This window comes from Nilaparvata lugens, chromosome 12 (genome assembly GCF_014356525.2).
Source record: "Nilaparvata lugens isolate BPH chromosome 12, ASM1435652v1, whole genome shotgun sequence".
NCBI lineage: Eukaryota > Metazoa > Arthropoda > Insecta > Hemiptera > Delphacidae > Nilaparvata > Nilaparvata lugens.
Window position 1 is genome coordinate 23,447,500 of NC_052515.1, and position 23,757 is coordinate 23,471,256.

The window sequence follows — 23,757 nt, forward strand, 5'->3', positions numbered from 1 at the left end:
ACTTTTTGAAGGTTGAAACAAATTTCCACTGTGAATTATTTTTTATAAAGTAGTTGCCAATGGCCGTTAGATTCGATGAAAGAAAATCCTATTTACCTACCAATAAGAAGATCTGATAACACTTACCGATATATGGAGAAGTTTGACTGTAGGCGGAATAAAGCAGGGCGCCACATATTTCGTTCCAAATTTCATGTCGTAGGCAATGCCTTGAATCAAATAGATATCTCTGATCAGCTCTGAATATGGTATGCTGTCAATGTACTGCAGGTTGGGAACAAAGCCTCTGCGCAAATTCCTTTTTATTTCATACCCGGATGTGCTCTGAAATAATTTCCATTATTTTCCATTAAATTATTGAACATTAAGACACTCTAGTGAAATGAATAGTATGCCAAATTGCATGCGGCTTTTATCCAATCAGAAGTTAATTGCCGTATGCAGCTTTGTGTTCAACTGGTTCAATTATAAGACGATTACAAGTCAAGTTTGGTATAGAAAAGTGTAAAATATTTGGATTTAAAGAGCCCGATGCCTAATCTACTGTTTAAACAATAGATTAGGCATCAGGTTACCATCAACATTTTTTTATTGTTGTTTTGTTTCTAGAACTTATTGAATACTAATTGGTAACATTATAATTCTATTACGATTATTGAGACATAAATTAAAAATTCAAACATCCAAAGCCACAATCTTAAGACTAATGTAACTTACTCCAGACACAGATATTGGTGATGTGATGAGTAAGGCAATATGTCTCGCAATAGATTTCCAGATACGTGATTCCAAGCTGGTTCTTGAATCTGACTGAAACTCCATGCTTTTCTTCACCCACTCTGTTGCAATAAAATAGATCTGAAAAACAAAACTATTTATTTAATAAATTGTCACATTGTATTACATTCAAATATTACTCATTTGACTAGTGACTTGTCAATTAAAAAAATTGTCACATAATGTCAATTTGGAACTTGAAATAAAATGCAAAAGACTTGTAAATAAGCAAATGCAATTATACAAAATGTAACGGGGAAAAGTACATATTGTGGCACACACGATCAATTATTGCATTGATTATAGCACTGATGAAGGTGGAGTGATTTAAATACAGTAACTTAATAGATAGAGCACCTACTTGATATCCAGCATTAGCTGAATTATACAAAAATATAACTGCGAAAAATAAATATTGGGCAGACATGACCAATTATAGAGAAAGGAAGGGGGATTTAAATAAAGTAATTTATCAAATGGAAAACGTACTTGACACCCAGCAAACGCAATAGCTGAATAATCGTAGGGCTGTCCTGTTAGAAGTCCTATCTCTCCAAATACGTTTCCGGGAATTATGATGTCATCTTGTTTAGTGGAGAAGTTTAGATGAATCAGGAAATCGCAGTTTGGTAACTGACCGTACTTCTCAGATAGCTGTTGGTTAAACAAATTAAATAATATTATAATAATCAATATCCATCCAGTGAATAATATTATATTTCCATTACTTATTTGAAATTACATAAATCCTACTAAAACTAGGATTTATTTATCCTACTAAACTATTATTTTAATCTTATGTGATTATTTTGGGATCAAAATGTATGTGTTTAAAACTACTGAAGAATCATAACTTCTTTTGGACTAATATGTAATCAAAATTCGGGAATGGAATAGTAGGGGCTATAAGCCTGTTTTTTTCGTTTCCAATCATCTTATGATTTAGTTGTTTTGTCATTGTTGTTAAATAAATAATTTACTCTTATATAGATATATATCTCCAATGTACTGCTACAATCCTATCTCATATTATTTGGATATTAAATGTTTTATATAAGTAGTGAATTTTAGAAAAATATAAATCGAAAAATTATCCGAACAACTCAATGAGTGATATAGTTGACAATATAGAATAGTGGACAATATGAGTGGACAATAACCTTTAATTACCATTTTTTGAAATTCAGAAACCATAATTGAACCATGGTGTTATTACAGTCTACTAAAACAGTAGGCCTGCATCTACTGACTTCAAAAACAAAGAAATCTTGTTACTTCACTAATAAAGAAAACCACTGATGTCATATCTACACATGAATAACGGATTGCTCTATTTAGATTTAAGAATGAGTATCAAAAAACTAATTAATTTATAATTAGTGTCGTCATGGTGCTTGATCGTAATGAACTATATTTTGATTGAATTTGAAAAAGCATTCAGTTATTCAGTTCATAAAATCATAGATTCGTCACATACATTGTACTATCATTTTATGTTGCATAGAATTTTATTGTTATATGGTTTATGTGAATGAATCATTTTATTGACATGCATTTTGCTCAAAAGTTTGAGCAATTTCTAATTCAATTGTAACAGTAGCTCTGTAAGTTAATTCCAGGTCTACATTTACTATCAAAACGTTTGATTACTTGGAGCTCAGCAGTACCGGTACGTAACTTACTATTAGAACATAATCCAGTTTTTCATCCTCAAAAAATTATCTTGTCTTGAAATATATAATAGTGAATAATAGGTTCCTATGAAATTACATAAGATTCAATTTTTTTTAAATGCATCAACTTAGAATCAAGAGAAACAACCATATTACTCTTTTACTTATATTTTTCAATATAAATTTTAATATTATTTTACAGTATGGTGCGGTGTAGTTGTAACTAATCATATACAAATAAACAATCAATAAAATGTACATAATATTCAAAAATACAATATATGAAATTTACTACAAAATATAAATAAATAAATGGCATTTTTTCGGAAATTATCCTACTCAACTATGGGAAACCCATATTCTAGAGCAGGTGAACAGGATACTATAGGTAATTATCCTACTCAACTATGGGAACCCATTTTATAATAATAATTAATAATAATTTTATTCATGGAGGCAACAGGTAAAAACCCATTTTGCCACCTTCACACATTACAATCATACACTATACAATCCAAAAATGTATTTTAAGAATTAAGTATGAAGAAATGTTAAAAAACAAGAAATGTAATGTAAGTGAAATAATAAGAAATAGAAATTAAATGAATCAAAAATACTAACAAAAGTATGTCAAATGAATGAGAATGAAATTAAATATAAGATTTTAACAATTTTAGAAAACTTGAAATCAATAATTACTGTATTCAATTAATCAATTATCAATAAACTACAATAAATTAATCAATAGGCCTGAAAAATAATTATTTAATTAATCAATAATTATCACTAAATCAAAACAAATAAATCAATATTTATAACGAGAAAATTGCAAAGGTAATTAATTAAACCCTGAACTTTAAAACTTAATAAAAGTCTGTTGATTCAAGTTTAGCCTACAATGAAAAGAAAAATAGAATGTCTGTGAATCACTACCACATAAAATTAATGAAAGAATGAAATGCAAATCACGAAATGACAAACCACATAATATTATCGACTAGATCGCACGCCATCCTATGGAATTTGTACGGGGAGAACCAAAAGATATCCAAGTGCTGAGAACAACTATTGAAAATTCTCTGTGCTCTATTCAGAGGAGAGTTATAATGACTCACCGTTCTGGAGCGTGAGATATGAAAAGAAAAGGTCGAACGGCGAGCAATGGTATTAATATAAATATTAATTTTGGAAAGCAGATACGGAGAATCAATTTTGTTATTTAAAAGATTATAAAGGAAAAGAATTAAATCAGTGATTTAATTTCAAACATACTTCTTAAAGAATTGGTAGGGTAATCAAACGGGCAGAAAACATTGTGCTTTTTATAATAAATACATCTCAAGAATTTATTCTGCATTCGTTCTAGTATTTGAATCTGTTCATTATAATATGGATTCCAAATTTCGCTAGCATATTCCATCAGGCTTCTTACAATTGATTTGTATAACAGTACCAAAGGCACTATGTCTCCAAAGGGTGAGCATGTCCTCAAGATGAATCCCATCTGCTGATTAGCTCTGTTAGATATGTAATCTACATATAGAGCAGGTGATCAGGATAATATAGGTAATTAATAGGTAGGATACTATTTATTGAAAAATAGTATATAGTAGTAGTTTTAACTGTTTATAGTAAAGATACAGATTTAAATTTTATACATGTTTCTCATCAACAGGAAGGTAGACAACTTTGAATCGCCACAGAGCAAATACCAACTTAAATCCTCAACAGAAAGAAGATGTTGCAATTCAAACAGCACAGCATCTCCATCATACTACAGACATCACATCTCGTGATTCTCTTCATTTTAGTTAGTACTCAGTTCCAATTTCTCAGTGGAGCTGAAGATAATTTATTCGAATTCAGTGAAAATAATGATATGGGAGAAGAAAACTTAATGAAAGAAATAATGAAAGAAGAAAATAACACATCACAGGATACTTTGTTGCGAGTAACAAGAAATCAAGTTACTGACAAATTACTTTTTTACGTATTTTATCTGTTGGGTAATTTTGTTATAGTTATTGATAAGATCGCACGGTTACTAGGTTTTTTGAAATAATTATGATGACTCATTAATATAAAGTTGTAAATGCATTCGAATAAAATTGATTATGTTTCAATCACTTCATTTTTTGAGTAAGATATTATTAAGAATTTAAAATGGATGAAAATCCATGTTTTGAATATTATACAGAGTGGGTGAAAAGTTCGAGAACGGCTAATATCTCATACACAAAAGTAATTCGATGATGGGTGTGATTGGGGATCCTACTCAAATTGAAAATACTACTTTACTATGACTTCAAAAATCTGGTCCGCCATATTGAATGCAACTTTATTTTTTCAAATAGGAAGGTGGTCATGCGATACATGATTTCGATACGGAATTTCAAGAAAAAAATAATGGCGAAAACCGCATATCGATATCTCAAACCGTTTCGAAGATATTCACATTATTCAAAAATACTATTCAAAGCAGAAAGGAGAGAAAAAAGTCCGAGAACGGCTTAGCATCTCATAAAAAATGTGATTCCAAGGTGGATGTGATTGGGAATCCTACTCAAATTGAAAATACTACTCTACTATGACTTTAGAAATCTGGTCCATCATCTTGGATCCGCCATTTGGAATGCAACTTTATTTATTCAAATAGGAAGGTGGTCATGCAATACATGATTTCGATACGGAATTTCAAGAAAAAATGAATGGTGAAAACCGCATATCGATATCTCAAACCGTTTAGAAGATATTCATATTATTAATCAATATTACTTGTGTATTTCATTTCTGATTTGCATGGTATTGATTAATAATTTGAATATCTTCTAAACGGTTTGAGATATCGATATGCGGTTTTCGCTATTCATTTTGTATTGAAATTCTGTATTGAAATCATGTATTGCATGACCACCTTCCTATTGAAAAAAAAGTTGCATTCAATATGGCGGATCCAAGATGGAGGACCAGATTTTTCAAGTCATAACTTTGTGTATGAGATATTAAGCCGTTCTTGGACTTTTCACCCACTCTGTATGTATCATTTATGTATTTCAAAATGGATAAATAGATAGAATAGATCAGTTTTACAATCATCGAAAAGATTGATATGTAAGACGATATACTACTATAGTGAGGTCCACGTTATAATGGCAGTGGAGAAAGGTATAGAGGAAAACGTTGCAGATCCTCTGTCTTGTCAATGCCTTCTATAGACGGTAGCCGATACAGGCTTATTTATGTAATAATAAGGATTCATTCTCGTTCAAAATGATCAATTATATCAATTTTATTAATTGAAAAATTATATTTTTCAATAATTTCATAATAAATTTTCTCAATTAAAATGAAATATTTTGTTAATTATTAATTTTTTATAGCTCTACAGCCCATTGTGGGCTTTGGCCTCCTCCACAACATTCCTCCAAACATTTCTATCCATTATAAATCCTCTCCATCCTCTATAGCCCATCCTTATCAAATCATCCCTTATCTCATTTTCCCATTGTATTCTTGGTCTGCCTTGTTTTCTTCTCGAGTGAAGCTTCTCTTTAAGCACTATTTTTTGCATTCTGGTTTCATCCATCCTATAAATATGTCCGAACCATTTCAGTCTCTGAGCCTTTATGAAGCGTACCAAACTACGTCCTTTTATTAATAATTCAAGTTCAGCATTGGTTCTCCTTCTCCACTCTTCTCCTTCTTTAACAGGACCGTACACTTTTCTAATTATTAATTCTACATTGATAAAAGACGATCTGGCAACAGAGCAAAACGAGAAAGAGATAGCGCTATCCGCTTTGTTGGATGATAGACAAGGATAGCAATACCATTGCTAATCAAACACTGCCATTATAACGTGGACCTTACTATAGATGTCATGGATTATCTCCTTCAAAACTAAATCATGACATAAAGGCTAATGCAGGCTGACATAACCATAAAGATGTGTTGTCCCAGATAAAATATACACAACTGTGAAGAGCTATGCAACGCTGTTCCCAAATTGCACAAATCCATGTTTACTGGGAAAACATTGTATCATTAAATTTTTCATTGTATCATAAAATGTTTGATAATTTAATGTTCGAGAAATTGTGAAAAAGTATCTCTGTTTCTTGTGTGACGAATGTGGTCCTTTCTAGGAGATTTTTTAGCTGAGGATGATGTCTACATGAGCTCTAGGCTCAATAAACGTTTTTTTTCAATAGTTTTAATATGATAATTATCATAAATTATTTTTGAATTCTAAAAAATAATCAATTATGAAAGGTACTCACTTCAATTGTCCAGACCGAAGGCTCATAGAATGTCTTCACCAAGCCTGCAACTAGAATGTACACGCCTTTCGGTTTTTCGCCTTTCATGATTAGAAACTCATCGGAGAGGAAAGATAGTATTTGAGTTTTTCTCTGCAAGTTAATGGAGAACAATATACATATCAGAATACGAGTATTATAGAATATACCGTATAGTAATTGATCAAGTACTGTGTCAAGACAAATTTCACATCATCATTTGTGAGAAAGAAAACTGGAAAATTCACATTTGTATTTAAATCTTTTGAACGTGACAAGGATAGTAATCAGATATGGACTGAATCTATTGAATCATAACCTGAATCTCACTATAGCTAGCTGACTGATTCTGGACCTCGTTTCAATCAATCAAATAATTTTTATTCATAAAATCTACAAGTTGAATGATTTAACAGTCAATGATTGTTAACCAACAGTCAATCATTGAAAATCAATGTACTTGTACATTTTATGAATAAAAATTATGTGATTGATTGATAGTTTGTCAACTATAGATGAATCTGGGTTAAAACACAGCTCCTCTGATTGATGAGAATTTTACTGTGTTTCAACTTTGGAATTGAGAATTTTCGGTGTTTCAATTTTAGAATAATAACAAAGTATAGAACAATTTTTTTCAAGTATATTTAAGTTTAATAATTTGATTGTATGGTATGAGTTATTGTGGTATTTCTCCATAATTGAAAGAATAAAACGTTGATGTTGTCAATACTTTAATTTATTCGAAAATTGAACACATTAGATCAGCTGAAGATGTGGTAGGTGTTACCATGAAACTTGGTTCTGTAAGATGAATTAATTTTCGAATAAATTCAAGTGGTATTGACAACATCAACGTCTTATTCTTTCAATATTTAAGTTTATTGAAATAAGCAGTTTATTGAGAATGTATCGCACTCGAGTTTTTAGTAGAAAACGCAAACTGACCATTAGGAATTCAGCCATAAGTTCTTCCCCTTCTAGCCAGCTGATGTCCTGAATGAATGAATTGGAGTCGCGCGGTGATATGAAGCCTACTTTCATGCACTCCACTTGCCGTTTAGTCAAGTCGGCCATCAGAATTTGTTGCTCACTCTTATCAATCAATCCTGCAAATTAAATAAGCTAAAATATATATTTTTATAGAATTCCAAGATTTATTTATTCTTATTTTTAAGGACACGACTAGTTTCACCAAATTATGCCATTATCAAGTGCCCACATATATTTATTCTAAAGCTATTTCAACAACAGTGCGCACCTTTTAAGAATGAATTACTTCTCAATTCTATATTAACCCAAGGTCCATAAATACAGGCCATGACACAATCCCGTGATGCATTGCAAAATCGCCATTTTATGGAGTTCTAGTTCACCAATTTTCAAATTTATCAGCTGTTATCATTATAGATTGAACTACATGATGTGTTATTTTGTTATATTGTTCAAAAAATATTGCTTGGCTTTGAATTGTAAAATGAATTCTTCCGACAGAATAATAATATTTAGATTCCAATTAGGAACTGAATTGTTGATTTTTAGATTTAATTGATTGGGAACTTCAAACTGTTTTTGAGGATAGCCTTTTGTCCCAATGCCTTGTGAATCATAACAAGTTACAAGAATATCGAACAATTTTTAATCATAAAAAAATGAATTATTAAACTATCAATTATTAAAATTTCATTATTAAAAAAATCGAAAACCTGATTTTACATATCATCTGAACCAGAATATTGTTTTTAAAAAGCATATAATGCATGATTTTGTTATGAGCAGATTGGAATTTCAAATGTACGGCCATAAAGACCCCACATAATGGCCGCTCCATAAGGAACACGAGTGTCATGACCTGGATTTATAGACCTTGTATCAACCTTACGGCAGTCGCGCTGTTGTAAAAAGTACAACAGTGTCATTCAACTATTGAATGGGGTGGTGGGTGAATGAGTCACCTATGCATTCCAAAACTTCTCCCCATCACTCGACTGAGTTGCTGTATCAACCGAGCTTTCGTTCAGTCTTTAGGTGCCATTAAGTCGCGACTGTGCATAAGTAGTGCATATGATAGGGAAAGAGACTGCCAACGAACCAATAACACAGAATTGTTGGCTTTGGTTGGTGTACCTTATTGGGCTACGAAAAGGTAATCATGCAAATGTTCATAGGCGTAGAATAATCCTATGAGATGGAAATATAAATTATACAATTAATTAATATGTTTTGACAGTAAATAGAGTACATAACACATAAAAATAGGATGTTGTGAAAATTAAAAAAAAAAAACACGCGACTGCTCGTGTGATTGAGTAGGGCGCGACTTCCGGAAGGTTAATAATCAATTTGTATTGGATTTCTCAATCGATTGCTATTCACTTTTCATTCTTTAGAGATACTCGAGAAACAAGTATTTAATTATTTTTATAAATCAATGATTGTGATATCCTCAAGTCTTTATTTAATTCATTAATGTGAGCCTCTTTTTCCTTTCAAAATCTGTTTTATGAATTGTGCATTATGGAACCAATAAACTCTGATATATACGGATGTCTAGCGTACCTCAGAATCATTTTCTCACTACCTACTACCGGTACATGAATGAACATTTTCTATTGTAAGATATTTTTATTCGGTGAGGTTTTATTCATTTCTATTAAATCAATAAAGTTAATCATTATTAAGCTTCCAACTGTAATAAATTGGAAATATGATTTTTCAATTTCTTAAAATTAAATTATCTGGGAAGGAATAACTCACCATTATCAGCCAAGTTGCCAACAGTCCATTTCATTTCTTGAATAACGGTGAGCATGGCAAGTTGAGTCTTAGCAGTGATTGCCACTATGGGAAAGTCAATCTGAAGAAGTCCTAGTTGTTGAACATTTCATCAGAAATTAATGCAACTCAATGTGACAAAAATAAGTGAATCGATGAAGGATTTTAGGCAGAGGAGATATGCTAGCTGTAACTGATTTTCTAATAGGGTTTTATGGTATTGATGATGTAAGATAGATGAGGTAGATAGATAGATTAGATGAACTATATAAGTTTTGAGAAAAGCTTGTTGTTCCTTGCCCAATCTCATTCATACGTAATACGAATGATTGTGTATCAAAACTACCAATAAGTGTAGTATTGAATAATATAAGATAATATTAGAGACAAATATTAGATAATTATTTTAAGTACTGTATTAACACTAATTTTGAGGAGTAATTTTGAGATAATTATCATTCATACATAACACGAACTAAAGTGTATCAGTAAGTATATTACTGAATATAAGATAAGCTACTATTAGAAATAAATTGCTTTGTTCTGAATCCTCTAAATAGTTTCATATTAGAGAAGTGATTTTCAGTTTTTCTGAAAATAAAATAACTTTGAATTTGTATATTATGATTTGTGACATCTAATAACTGGAATGGGATTGAATTAATTATTGAACTATTAAAATGTATTAGGATTATTTCGCTCAGGATACTTTGATCAATAATGGTTGAAACATTTTTCAAAAACTCATTGCTGTCCAATTTGAAGATTGAATTATTGTGACATACTGTACCTAGTTCTTCCATCAGTTCCAATCTTTGGTTTTCCAGCAGCAAATTGATATCGTTCACATAAAATACGTTGTCGACAATTTGGAGCATGCGCTGTTGTATCTCGTCAATGATGGTCAGGTAAGTACGACCAACATGGTATCCAAACAGCAGTTGTCTCAGAATGTAGTTCTCAACTATGGTGGTTATAGTAGCCCCAGCTATCTGAAAACATGTTCCCCAACATTGAACAAAACTGCAGGTAAAAGATTCCAATATTTGAATAAATGCACTTAAATGAATGAGTATACTCTTGATATGAAACCTTTCTTTTCCAAAATGTGTAGCCTTATTTAAATTTGGGAGAAGAATAGCACAAGGTTACCTTATTTTTCCTCTCCCTATTATTTTGATGAAGTAATTATTGTAAATTGAATAAATAAATAGTGAATAGTCTGATTCCTTGTGCACAACACTGCAATTCGCATGACGGCTACGACAGCGGTATAATTTTTAAACCGTGGAAATAAATGTGTAATTCACATATCAGTATCAGAATCCGTGTCCGGTTCAGAGAAATTATTCTTCCTATGAGATCTAATGGAATTATTCATACTTGCTCGGTCGGGCTGACTGAGAATACTGAGATTAAAAGGTACCTTTGATGAAAATTGCAATCTGATATCTCTTTAGAAGTGTGCTAATGAAATATTTATAAGTGTGTAAAATAATTTATAATAATACATTAAATCAACCTATCATTTTAATCAATTAATCATTTTATGATTATATGTATTTTCTCTGTTGGATAAATAAATAAAACCTCACCTGTCTGACACTGAGAAATCCATAGATGACACATCTGAATATTTTGAGCAGAAAGCTCATGGTGTTCATTATAAGAATGTGGTTCTTAGTTCTTCGATTGATTGAAAAGTAGGAAGTAATGACCTCAATCGTGGAAAGCACCGTTGACAAAATGTCCAGCTTGTACACATTCGAAGAGTAGAATGTCGATGCACCAAATGCAGTAATCTGAAACAATTAAACGAGTGAATTAAATAAACTAACAATGAAGAGCTTGAACAAACTTCCCTAGATTGTAGTGTAGTATCACTGTGAAATTTTAACCAATGTTTCTGGAGCTTTTCTTGAATACTTCTTAAATTTCTAAATGAATGGATATAGAAGACGAATAAATTTCCCTAAAAACTGACACAGGATACGCTGAAAAATGCACTACTGTTGACTTTCATAATATAGTTTTCCTTATAGTTAATGATTTAATTTTCATTTATTGTAAAGTTTCCACTTGAAATTTACGAGAATGTTCAAATTCACATTAAATTTGAAAATTACAATAATGTATTGAGTTGATACTGTTTGTTGCAATAAAATTCATTCGATTTGATATAGTATAGTCCTATAATGAAAGACAATAATACTAGTAGTTCTGTGAACAGTGGACCTCGCGCAGTTATAAACCACAGCCTCCTCTTATACTGTCCAACAGAGTAAATCCTGTCTGTATGTCGTGTCGGCGAGATATCGGTGTGAAAACGGATAATGGCTGTTCGGGTTGGTGTATCAAAAATGCTAACATCAAAAGCTAATCTCCTTCAAGACATACTGGCAACAGGACAGCCCGAGTTCACAGCAGAGAGAGTTCGAGAGACAATACTATGTTATTTTAGTTATTAACTGCATTCGTTATTGCACGCAATCAATAGTTCATTTAATAGTGCAATATCGGGGACCGAGCTTCGCCCTGGAGTACAAAAGCACAAACATAGAAACATTTATTACGAAAGAAGAAATTATAATAACATTCATAGTTCATACAGAAATGTTCTATCTAATCACAGTAAATTGATATTAATTCCCAGAGGAATGCAAAAATTTCCCTCACAAAGGCCCGGTTGCACAAAAGCCGGTTAAATTTTAATCCTGATTAATTTCACGTGAACCAAATCAGAGAAGACCATTTCAAAAAGATTGATCTACTGGAATTAATCAGGATTGAAAATAACCCGGTTTTTTTGCAACCAGCACTAAGTACCTGATTGAATGATTACAAAAGTTCAACAGCTGAGTCATAATTTTGACACAGTCCCACACACATGAACTCGCTCACTCACTTCCATCATCAACAGACGACGAAATAATTATTATCAGCTGTGTTTCCAAGGATGAATAATAATTATCATTTTAATGTCCTTCAGCGAGTTTTCCCAGGGATGAGACCTAGTGCAATCGAAATTTTATATTATAAACCTACTATGTTCTGAATTTCGTGAGAATCGTTAGAGCCGTTTTCGAGATCCGGTGAAATACAAACATATAAACAGAAATTGCTCGTTCAATAGTATAGGATAAAAATTGCATTCAATGAGGAATGCAATGAGTCATGCAATGAGGCACGCAATGAGGCATGCAATAGTCTACACAGATGCTGATTTTTTACTTCATCACCTTCAATTATCCCATCTAGAGAATAAACTGTAAACTAATCAATATAAAATTTACAACTTTTTAGAAATAAAGTTATATCACACAATGAATTAACATTTTTAAAATAAGATTCTATCTATTATGTTACTTTAAAATCAAGGGCAGTCTAAATAGAATATCATATTAAAAATATTGAAAACATATTCTCTCTCACCTTTAGAACTATATCACTGAGGTAGACTAGCATACATAAAATATCAACCATCGCATACTGTAGTGGCACGGTTGTATAATTTATTGAGTACTGGAGTGTCAATTTTTTAATTGACACAATTACGTTCACAAGAAGCACTATGAAGATAACTGAATCGTATGCTGGTTTCTGTACAAAACGGTATACTTTGTCTCGTATTCTGCAAAAATCATTAGAAAAAATAAATACTCTAACAAAAAATACATTGAATGAACCAAGGTAATTAGTATAAATCTTACATTATTTACTTATTATATGTCGGTATCAACTTCTTCATTGATCAAGAAAATAACTATTTAATTACTACTATCATATATCGAAGAATAATAACAGTTCTACAACTGACAATGGTGTATTTACCATTAGAATATATAGTAGAATATTAAACGTTCTACAACTGATAAATGCCTTGACCATTTAATTATGAATGTGTAAAAACAAGATAGAGAAATACAACGTATTGCGTTCTTATTTATTTAAGGAACACAGGACAGTACATTAAATAATAATTTGAAGAACCTCTTAAAAGTGGATATTTTCAGAAACAAAATTCTTATTTTATTAACAATACTATGAAGAATGTATCCTCAAAATTTCATGAATTCATATTACCAAATTTTGAATGATCTGTTTCATAAATATCAACTTCAGGCGCTCATATCTCTCAAAAGTACCTTACATAAAACCTGAGAAAATTTTTCATTATTTTGATAACTTAAAAAAACCGAATCGAAAAACTTTGAAAAATGTAACCAGTAAAAGTTTCCAAAAAGCTGCACAGTCGGTACATAAAATAAATGCCGAGTGACTTGGCTGGCTCAGGTTTGGTGTCAGAGTTTTCAGGTCACACCTGATCAATTTCAGGGCCTCTGACATGACTTAACGAATGGTTTTAGACAGCCAGGACTGACGGTTCAACGTGACCATCCGAAAAAGCCGGTAACTCGAATTGAGTAGTAAATTGCATGATGATTGAACTCTTACGTGTTGGAAGGTTTGTAGTACTCAGTTTTCGGTACTGGCTTCAAAAATAGGGATGCCTTAGTTTTGAGCAGGAGGAGGATTTGGTTTGGAACCCAACTGCTTCTGATGAATTTGATTTTGAATATTTTGTCGCGTTCATCAATGCCCTGGTCAATAGCATTCATCACTCGCCTCATTATATCGTGATTTATAAGTCTTTGTTCGTATTGTTTCATGCATAAAACCTGAATAGATAGTAATTGTAGAATTATGTTAACATATTATATACTGGCAATATAATGCTGTTATAATACTGTTCTTACAGTATTTGTAAGAACAAATACTGCTCCATACATCATGCCTATGAATATTGGTTGTATATATTATGGTTGGAATAATTGTTGAACCAAGTGAGTAAATCTACTGCATAATACCTAATAACATGATAATTTTTTAATTATGCCAACAAATAGGCCTACTACTTAACTGCTTTTTCCATAATGCATATACATAATTGATGAACTAAGGCCGGTTACACAAAAGCCGGTTAAATTTTAACCGTGAATTATTTCATGAGAACCAATCAGAAAAGGCTTTTTGAAAAGACGGTTTCTCTGATTGGTTCTCGTGGAATTAACCACGATTAAAATTTAACCGGCTTTTGTGCAACCGGTACTAATAGAGTAAATTGTTTCATCTATAATACACGTATATGACTGTTGAATTATAAGAATATTATGGATTTTTTAATTCACAATACCTAAACAAGATCTCAATTATTATAAAAGGCGAAGAAACTCTCAGATAGTAAACTCCAAAGTATCAAATTCTTGAATATAAGTATCAAAATAGTAGATATCAAATTTAAAAAAAAATCAATTGAATTTTCACATGAAATTTCAATTGAAATTAATGTTTATTCCAAATTAAGGTTTAAAGCAGTTTTGGGCGAATACCTGTTGTTTTTACCTGGATTGTATTTGTAAATGATCAAATAAATGAATGAATGAAAGAAATGAAATGAAATTTGATACTCAAATTCAATTCCTATTACTCTAGTGAGAAATTATTAATTATTGGATAATTTGAGAAAATTATGTACTTTTCATCCACAATTACCTCAATAATTGAAAGAGGAAATAATAGCAAATTCAAATATTTCTTGGACTCACCCTACTGATTTTCAAAATTCGCTCAAGTATTTCACGTCTGAGCGGCGAATCGTGCCTCATTTTCCAATTAGACTTGTCAGAAGACTGCATTTCAAGTAGATCACTTGGTTTGTATTCTTTGGATGAAGATTCGTCACTGTTTCTCATGTCACTGTTATCAACCTTCAAACAAAGTTAAAAAATGTACTATCTAAAATCATGATTTAAAAAAATTGTTCAACATTTCCAAAACCAAGAAACGAATTAGAAACTTATAGATGTTTATGGATAAAAATGAGAAATGGTTGATATTACTAAAAAAAGCAGTCTCTGGAAATCGAATCAATATGTTAAATCAAATAGGATTCTGATTTCAGATTCCGCACCTTAAAATTATGCTGAACGAGCCTTTTTCTGAAAGAAAAAATGTATTATTACAAATAATATACAATGTAACTAATACAAGAATTAACACATCAAAAATTGAAGTGAACTCACTTGAAAATTTTTGAAAGGATTTGTAACTGTTGTGTGTGCATCTACAACACTCCAATTGGCATCCGCAGTTTGTTGCACTGTCTTCAAATTATCCATTGTTCTAAATTTAAAAACAAAAGAAAACAACAAATGATATAAGTTTCACAAGTTTCAACTAATTATTACATTAGTTTCAATAATAAAAAACCACTAATAAAAATATCTTTCAAAATCAAAACACATGAGAAAAAATATTGTATTGCATGATGCTTTGATGCTGTGCAAGAGTGTCTTAATAATTATGCCTGAGCAATTACTGTGATGATTTTTTATACTAGATAACTGCTGGAGTCTTCAATGCATTAACTTTAAACAAAACTGCTTGGTTATCAAGATTGACTAAACATACGATGATAAAGCCTATTATTGTTCCTTTCCCAATTATACACAATGCGAATTATTGTCCATCAATAATAAATGTAGCAGTAAGTATGAGATCAGATGGCCAAAGTGTTATATTGTATTCTCAAAGCGTCAGTTAATCTCTGATGATGATTGAGTAATATAAGTATGGAATAGTTCAGTTTAAATGGAAATTCTATTATTTGATCTACCTTTGTTTAGTTGTAGCAATGAACTGTACTGCTCTGTACATGTTGATCTTTCTTGATAAGGGTACATCGGAAAACCCTAGAGCTTTTATTGCATATGGAAACGCCAATCCATTGATCAAATAAGATAGGGCACAAATTATTGAAAGATTATTGAACATCTGTAATTCGAATAAAATAGAAGTGTAATATTATCACAGGATTGACAAATTACTGTATTTGAGACTGAATAAATCAGAAATGAGATTACTACATAGAAGGTGAAAACTTACTTATTAGGTAACGTGGGTACTAGTCTTTGAATGAAGGCATTAGATTGAAATGAATTTACCATCTATATAATAAGAGAGAGTAGGGTTGTGTTTGTTCGTTTGTTCGCATCGAAACGTGGATTGCATACCGGAAAAACGGGAATGATTTAGATCTCTAAATTTTGCACATAAATTCCAAAATATCAATCTCGTATATTATCAAACGATAGATATGGAATATTGAAATATGATGAATTTAAGTGTATACTATACACAAATTAAGCTACACAATTCAATTTATGCATTCTTGTGTGGCAAAAATCAACAATTTGAATGAAAAAAATGAGGCGAATAATTAATTTGTCTATCTGGTAAAATAATGTGATTTGAGGCTGTATTCGATTGAAATTTTTGATACAATATGTAGAGCCAAGTAGCTCAATGTCTTAGAATCTCCACCAACCAGAGTTTTAAACCTAAGCTAATATATTGAAACTTCATCGTAAAATAGACGATCGATATTGTTATATGGCGTCACCAAAAATAAAATTCATATCAAATAACATTATTTACTGTAGCCTATTTTTTTTTTGTAAAAGCATCAATGTCTAGTTAATCATTAACTTGCGCATGGATAACTCACTCGTGAATGTAAAGAGTACACGTTGGAAGAGATATTAGTTTGTGTGATGATGAATGATAGAGGCAGAACGAATACGAACTCCTTAATTCCAGAGACGGTGGCAATGGTCACTTCTCTCCAAGTCATGCCGTAGCCCATCAGTTGTAACAGCGGCTTCAACGAAAAATACATTGCTGCACTGCAAATTATCATTTGAAAAAGTAATTATTTTAGTTTTCAAATTTCGAAACAATTCATTCGTTTACTTGTTTTCAAATTTCAAAACAATTCATTCGTTTACTCAACAATAGAAAATAAATACGTTTGATTGTGTGTTTATTCTGTTAATGAATAAACAAATAGATTGAAAAATAATAAAATGTATAAAACATGACCATCTCTAAAGATGGATTTGCACAAAACAGTGAAAATATAATTCACATGAGTTCTAATTGGACTTACTCAGCCCAGCCAAGTGATTATGGCTATTGGATCTTATGGGAATTATACGAGGTGTGGCTATTATATAACGGGACTGATGCTGCAGTGGAACGTGTGCGCATGCGTCAACCAACATTGACCAACAGCTATTTAGTTTGGGGCTTCCTCTTCAGAATGCAGTAAGTCTCGTTCCTGTAAACAACTTGGTTGAGTCATAACCTCCATTTACGTTAGTGTTGTTATTTTCTTTTGCCGGAAAAACGGTTAGCATAAAAATTTAAAATGAATAAACAGACTGAAAAATAATAAAATGTATAAAACATGACCATCTCTAAAGATGGATTCGCACAAAACAGTGAAAATATAATTCACATGAGTTCTAATTGGACTTATTTAGCCCAGCCAAGTGATTATGGCTATTGGATCTTATGGGAATTATACGAGGTGTGGCTATTATATAACGGGACTGATGCTGTAGTGGAACGTGTGCGCATGCGTCAACCAACATTGACCAACAGCTATTTAGTTTGGGGCTTCCTCTTCAGAATGCAGTAAGTCTCGTTCCTGTAAACAACTTGGTTGAGTCATAACCTTCATTTACGTTAGTGTTGTTATTTTCTTTTGCCGGAAAAACGGTTAGCATAAAAATTTAAAGCAATGATGATTTTTTTCGATCTTCATGGAATTGTATACCTTTACTGGGTTCCTGAAGGTCAAACAATTAATCAACATAACAACCTTGAGGTACTTGATAACCTACGTGAAGGAGTAAGAAAAAAACGACCCGAGATGTGGAAGGACAAATCATGGATTTTGCACCAAGACAATGTGCCAGCTCATTCTGCATTATCAGATTAGTGGCTCCTGACCAAGTACAGCATACCGGTGTAAGAACATCCATTTTACTTATCAGACCTAGCACCATGTGACTTTTATCGTTTCCCTAAGGTGAAATCTGCATTGAAATGTGCGAGATTTGAATCTGTAGTAGCTGTTCAAGAGAAAGTGGCGAGAGTCCTGAAAGAATTCACTGAAGATGACTTCCAGCACTGTTTCCAACAATGAAAATTCGCATGGAGCGTTGCAGGGATAGGGAAGGGGTGTATATTGAAGGTGATAATAAGTAATTATGTATAAAATAAAAATACATTCTTTTACAATATCAGTCACGTTATTTTATATCTACACCTCGTATTTTCACTGTTCACTCTCGTGTACGGATCCAGCTTAAAACAGTTATTGAAATATTTGTTACTTCATTTGTAGAAAACATTTTAAATCAATTAAATTATAATATTATTCACCCCCGACTTACCGAACAGCATAAGTTGATAGGTAATAGGCAGCGGGCATCCAATAAGAGTGCATACCATCGTATGCTAAGCGCACGGTATAGTCATGACCAATCACTACACCAAGCCATAACGACAGCAAAGAATGTATTATGTGAGTGATCCATTGTAAAGCTGACATGGTCATTTCTTTGAACACAAGTTTCGTCTGCATGTAAAATGAATAAACGATGACTGATAGAGTGCTGGAGCCATCTGTTGAAAAATTGAAGTAGTAAATGTAATTTATTTACGTCGCTTTGTCGCTGTGTATCAAGGGACAAAAGTGAGACAAGACATAATCTGGACACTGGATATGAGCATATTCTGTCTTTCCTCATGTATTGTAAAGAGTGCAGGAATTCGGCTTTATAATTCATTGCCAACACGCGTTAAGGCTCTTACAGGTAAAAAGTTTAGAATTAAGGTGAGGGAGGAGTTGTTGCAGGTTTGTCCTTATTCCAGTGAGGGATTCTTTTTGCATTATGAAAGGCAAAGATTGACGACTTAGATTATAATTGACAGATCCGTATACCCCTTTCATAGGTGGTCAGTGGGATGAAAAATGAAAAAAAATTAATAATGAGACACCGTGAATTAGTGAATAAATATCTTATTTCTCCTTCCAGTTTACTGGATAGATGGCGTCAAAAAAAGCAAGATGGCAGGTTAAACTATACTGTCCTTGTGCGCATCAAAATATTCCTTCACTGACTAGAATGGATTTTCATCAGCTAGAACTCAACTCGGTTTCTAAAAGCACACTGCAGGTTCTTGACGATAACAGGCAGGATGTTGTGAAGGCAGTGCAAAGATAGGGAAGGAGTCCTTTTCCTTGTTGGTTCTGAAGCATGGTATGTCAATGTCAAGTCTCTTCCATGTGATATATGTGCATGATGATCCACTCAGCACATGATTGTTCTGGGTGTTGTTGACATGCAGCAGAGACTGACAGTAGTTACTGACAGAGAGCACGTTCACCACTTCGTCTTAGGCTAGGCGCACACCAGTTAATCAAGTCAAGACAATACATGATCAGACACGTTTAGTCACAATACTTCACATAGTTGCTTATGACGCAACTCAATTTCAATTTATTGAAAAAAATATTTACATTATAGTGAATGTAGTTAATCAGTGTGGATGCGACAGGCACACTGCCCAAAACCGCACTCCACACAAAATATCATACTGATACAGTCACACACACTGATTAGCCATTGCAATTAGACATGTCTTCATAAGTAACTATGTGAAGTATTGTGACTGAACGTGTCTGATCATGTGTTGTCTTGCCTTGACTAACTGGTGTGCGCGTAGCCTTAGAATAGTTACCGTTCAACATTTTATATGATATAATGATGTAGTACAAATTAACCATAATTGAAAAAATACAGTTTTATTTTCTGGAAATAAAATAACGATCTGCAGCAATTGCTGAGGCAGGGAGAGCGCGTCACAGAAAGCATCGAGAATTGGTGTAAGGCAAATAAACTGAAAGTCAATGTCGAGAAGACCTGTTTTATGGATTTTTCTATTAGTAACTCCAACCGCCCGGAATTCTCTAATTTACTAAATTTCAAGTTGGATTCAAAACAAATCAAATCTACAGGTGCTTGTGGGTTTTCTAGGAATCGAGGTTGACTATGGATTGAGGTGGATTATCATGTGGACAAGGTCGTGAAGCGACTTAGTAGGGCAACATTAATTTGCGATATCAAGATTAACGACGAGTCTGAACAAGAAAGTAGTATTCTCGGCTTATTATGGTTACTTTCAGCCGCTACTGACATACGGCTTGATCTTGTGGGGCTCATCAACTGGAATTGTCAGAGTATTCAAGGCACAGAAGTGAGTGGTCAGGGGAAACCTCCCAGAACCCCTTGCAGGCCACTGTTCCAAAGTGCAAGGATTCTCACCCTTCCCTGTCTATACATACTCGAGGCTGCACTACATGCACTCAAACATAGAGCTTCCTGGGCTAGAGGATCAGATATACACGGGTACAACACGAGGTCTAGGAATGCTCTAAGACTAGATGCTCATAGAACGTCTTTTTTCCAAAGTCCTGATCACATGAGCAGGAAAATATTGAACTCGAGTTCAGAGTCGATCTCAGATACAACAGGTGGGAGAGATCTCTCCCACCTGTTATATCTGAGATCGACTCTGAAGTTTTGTTGAAGATTAAGTTGAAGGACTGGCTGATCGAAAAATCTTTTTACAGTGTGATGGAACTTTTTGAATTGAGAAATTTTTAAAATGATGTGATTCTTGTCATCTTGTCATCGAATTGAATTATTTTTTGTCCTTCAATGTTGTTTTCCATCACGAACTGCTTATTACAAACTATCACTGCAATATAAAGTAAATCACTTTTTGTTATTAGAGAAAACGACTAACAGTCAGAAATTTTACAATAAATGAATTAATCACTCACTGTGACAACGAGATCTTTCGGCAAGATGGCGGACCTGCCTAAAGATCTCGTTGTCACAGTGAGTGATTAGTTCATTTATTGTAAAATATCTTACTGCTAGTCGTTTTTTCTAATAACAGAAAGTATTTTTGGTCATTTAAATAACTTAATATTTTTTACAATGTAATTTACCAATGTGACTATGTATTTGACTTGTGTCAATATTGTATTATTGTACAATGCATGACATCAATAAAAGAAATTGAAATTGAAATTTAGTCACATCCACATTCATTAGATTTGTACACAAGACTGCATTTTCGTGTTAGAACCAACCCAGTACAGCTGAAAGATGTGTTGGTTTCAACACGAAACTGCTGTCCTGTGTACAAATCTAATGAATGTGGATGTGACAAAAAGACAGTAGATTTTTAATTCAATAATAGAAATAATAGGAAGTTTACTCACATGGCATGGAGAGCGAAAGATAAACTATAATGTGAGCCATCGCCACTGTCATTGTCACCTCTGATGCTTCGTCAAACTTCAAATACTTCAACGCTGATGTCAGAACCATTCCACAGGCGATTCCAAAGAAAATCCCACAAGTGAAATTAGTGAGGCATTTCATCATAATAACGTAAGCTGGAAAACACAAAATCATAGAGGGCAATTGTTACTTCTAACATTTAGTATAGTATTGAATGTTATAGGGAAAATGGAAGCATTTTAAAAAAATGAATAATTGGAGGAAGTAAAGTGGAGTTCAGTATGTAGGAAACAGTCTGAAAGTGCAGTGTGCAGTTGAAAATGCTTCAACCAGAGTACCGTACTTCAGTAGAAGTTCCAATCCAAGACCAGATCTTGTTGGATAGGTTTCGGCAGATGTATAAAATACAACTTCATCACACAAGCTAGATGAATTTTCACTCATTATAAAGAGTGAAAACACAGTGGAGCGGCCGAGGTAGTTTCAAGCTTGAGACTGTTAAAAGAATACATATATTAAAATAGGTCTGAAAACTATCGCCCACTATGTGCGCCACCATTTAAATACATGCATTTTTTCAGCACTCTCAAGCTTGGAACTAACTTCAACGCTCCACTGTTTTCATACTGAAAACATAAGTGTTGTAATGGCGAATCCAATCTGTGCTGGAAGATATTGAAGGCCCAACGACCAAATAAATAGACAGTCGTCTTGATATAATTTTACGTTTCCTAAAGATCAGCGTACAATGTTCCAGCTGTGCTAATTTTCATGCAGCCATCAGCATGGGCATGAACCCATTATACACATGATAAAACATATGGCACCACTGCCCCAAAAATGATCGTAGACGATGAAATGTTATATGACTTGACATCCAAATTTAAAATATAACTCATTGGTATAGTCTATAACAGATTATGTATATTAAGTCAAAAAATGAAGATCCCATGTCAAGGTTGCATCTATCATAATTTTAAGCAATTTCACACTGTGGTTTTTGCTTAAGTAGAAATTTATATCAATAAAAATGTTATAGGCTACTGATATAATACTATTAAGCGTTTGGTGTGTTCTGTGCAAATAATTATAAATAATAGTTGAATTTTGTGTTGCTTTTAATATTTATGAAAAGAGAGTTTGAATTGAATTAGTTGTTCAATTTCCATTTCTACCATATTATAGTTTTTCTTAATGGACATTGGAAATAAATCAAAGATTCAAACATGTTGTAAACACATCACTTTTAATCCACACAAACATAGACAGGAAATTGTACCGCAATAAGAATAAATATAGATACTATTGCTAATTACTAGAATTATGATTGAACATGATATTATATTGATAAACAAACTTCTACTATCTATGAAAGGAACATGGAAAATATAATACAAACGGACAATTAGGTATCAATGATTTCAGCCAACGTTTCAATGGATTCTTCGTGGTCCAAATTATCGTCCTCCCGATCCCTCATCATTTTTTCCAGGTCACTTTGCTTTTGAAGTGCATAAACATTTTCTATTTTCCTTTTTCTCTGCGTTTCTATATCACGAATAACACCTCGATGAAGTCTCTCTTTGTCCATAGTTTGTTTGAAATGTACATAGCCAACTATTCCAGCTGAAGCCAGACAACTCAAGCCAAAAGTCAATTTGGATGCCAGCGACATAATTCTTCATTTATATACTAAACATTCAATATTACTGAACAAATATAGAGTTTATAATAGTAAAATTCCAATAAAAAGTGTAGAGATTACTGATCAAACACCTTTCAGTTCTTGTAAATAACAAAGTTTTCTCAACTCCTTTAAATGCACTGTTAGGCGTTACGATGTATATTGAAAACTTGGATTCAAAATTAACAACTGTTAATGTGAATTCGTGAATGAAAAGGAGCAAACATTTTGAAGTTTCATGATATTGAATATGACAAAACGACAAAAATGACAATGTTTTTTGAGGTTATGTTATCGTTGCTGATGAAGAAAACACGAAATCA

The 23,757-nt window shown here is 32.5% G+C and overlaps 2 protein-coding genes and 1 long non-coding RNA gene across 4 annotated transcripts in view; 1 reads left to right on the plus strand and 2 right to left on the minus strand.

Moving 5' to 3' along the window:
- The window catches only part of LOC111047846 (sodium/hydrogen exchanger 10-like), a 51,933-nt gene that overhangs the window by 12,169 nt on the left and 16,007 nt on the right, over positions 1-23,757 (minus strand). For both annotated transcript variants that reach the window (XM_039439201.1, XM_039439202.1), the window contains exons 5-20: positions 21,729-21,905; positions 18,826-19,057; positions 17,091-17,268; positions 16,200-16,357; positions 15,607-15,706; positions 15,130-15,291; positions 13,979-14,202; positions 12,956-13,154; positions 11,119-11,325; positions 10,314-10,515; positions 9,506-9,616; positions 7,697-7,857; positions 6,731-6,862; positions 1,267-1,431; positions 718-858; positions 127-324 (exon numbers count right to left, since the gene is read on the minus strand). In XM_039439201.1, coding sequence (XP_039295135.1) covers positions 127-324; positions 718-858; positions 1,267-1,431; positions 6,731-6,862; positions 7,697-7,857; positions 9,506-9,616; positions 10,314-10,515; positions 11,119-11,325; positions 12,956-13,154; positions 13,979-14,202; positions 15,130-15,291; positions 15,607-15,706; positions 16,200-16,357; positions 17,091-17,268; positions 18,826-19,057; positions 21,729-21,905 — 2,747 coding nt within the window. The remainder of the gene's footprint in view (positions 1-126; positions 325-717; positions 859-1,266; positions 1,432-6,730; positions 6,863-7,696; positions 7,858-9,505; positions 9,617-10,313; positions 10,516-11,118; positions 11,326-12,955; positions 13,155-13,978; positions 14,203-15,129; positions 15,292-15,606; positions 15,707-16,199; positions 16,358-17,090; positions 17,269-18,825; positions 19,058-21,728; positions 21,906-23,757) is intronic.
- Positions 2,217-4,573, plus strand: LOC120353871. The gene is made up of 2 exons (XR_005572661.1): positions 2,217-2,446; positions 4,126-4,573. It is a non-coding gene; the product is annotated as an uncharacterized LOC120353871 (long non-coding RNA).
- On the minus strand, positions 22,976-23,751 carry LOC111047853 (protein PET117 homolog, mitochondrial). The gene has a single exon (XM_022333704.2). It carries the CDS (start codon positions 23,423-23,425, stop codon positions 23,156-23,158), a length of 270 nt encoding a protein of 89 aa, XP_022189396.2. The 5' UTR covers positions 23,426-23,751; the 3' UTR covers positions 22,976-23,155.

Excerpts from the sequence above, each read along its gene's own strand:
- LOC111047853 (XM_022333704.2), bottom strand. The coding sequence starts at position 23,425 with ATGTCGCTGGCATCCAAATTGACTTTTGGCTTGAGTTGTCTGGCTTCA.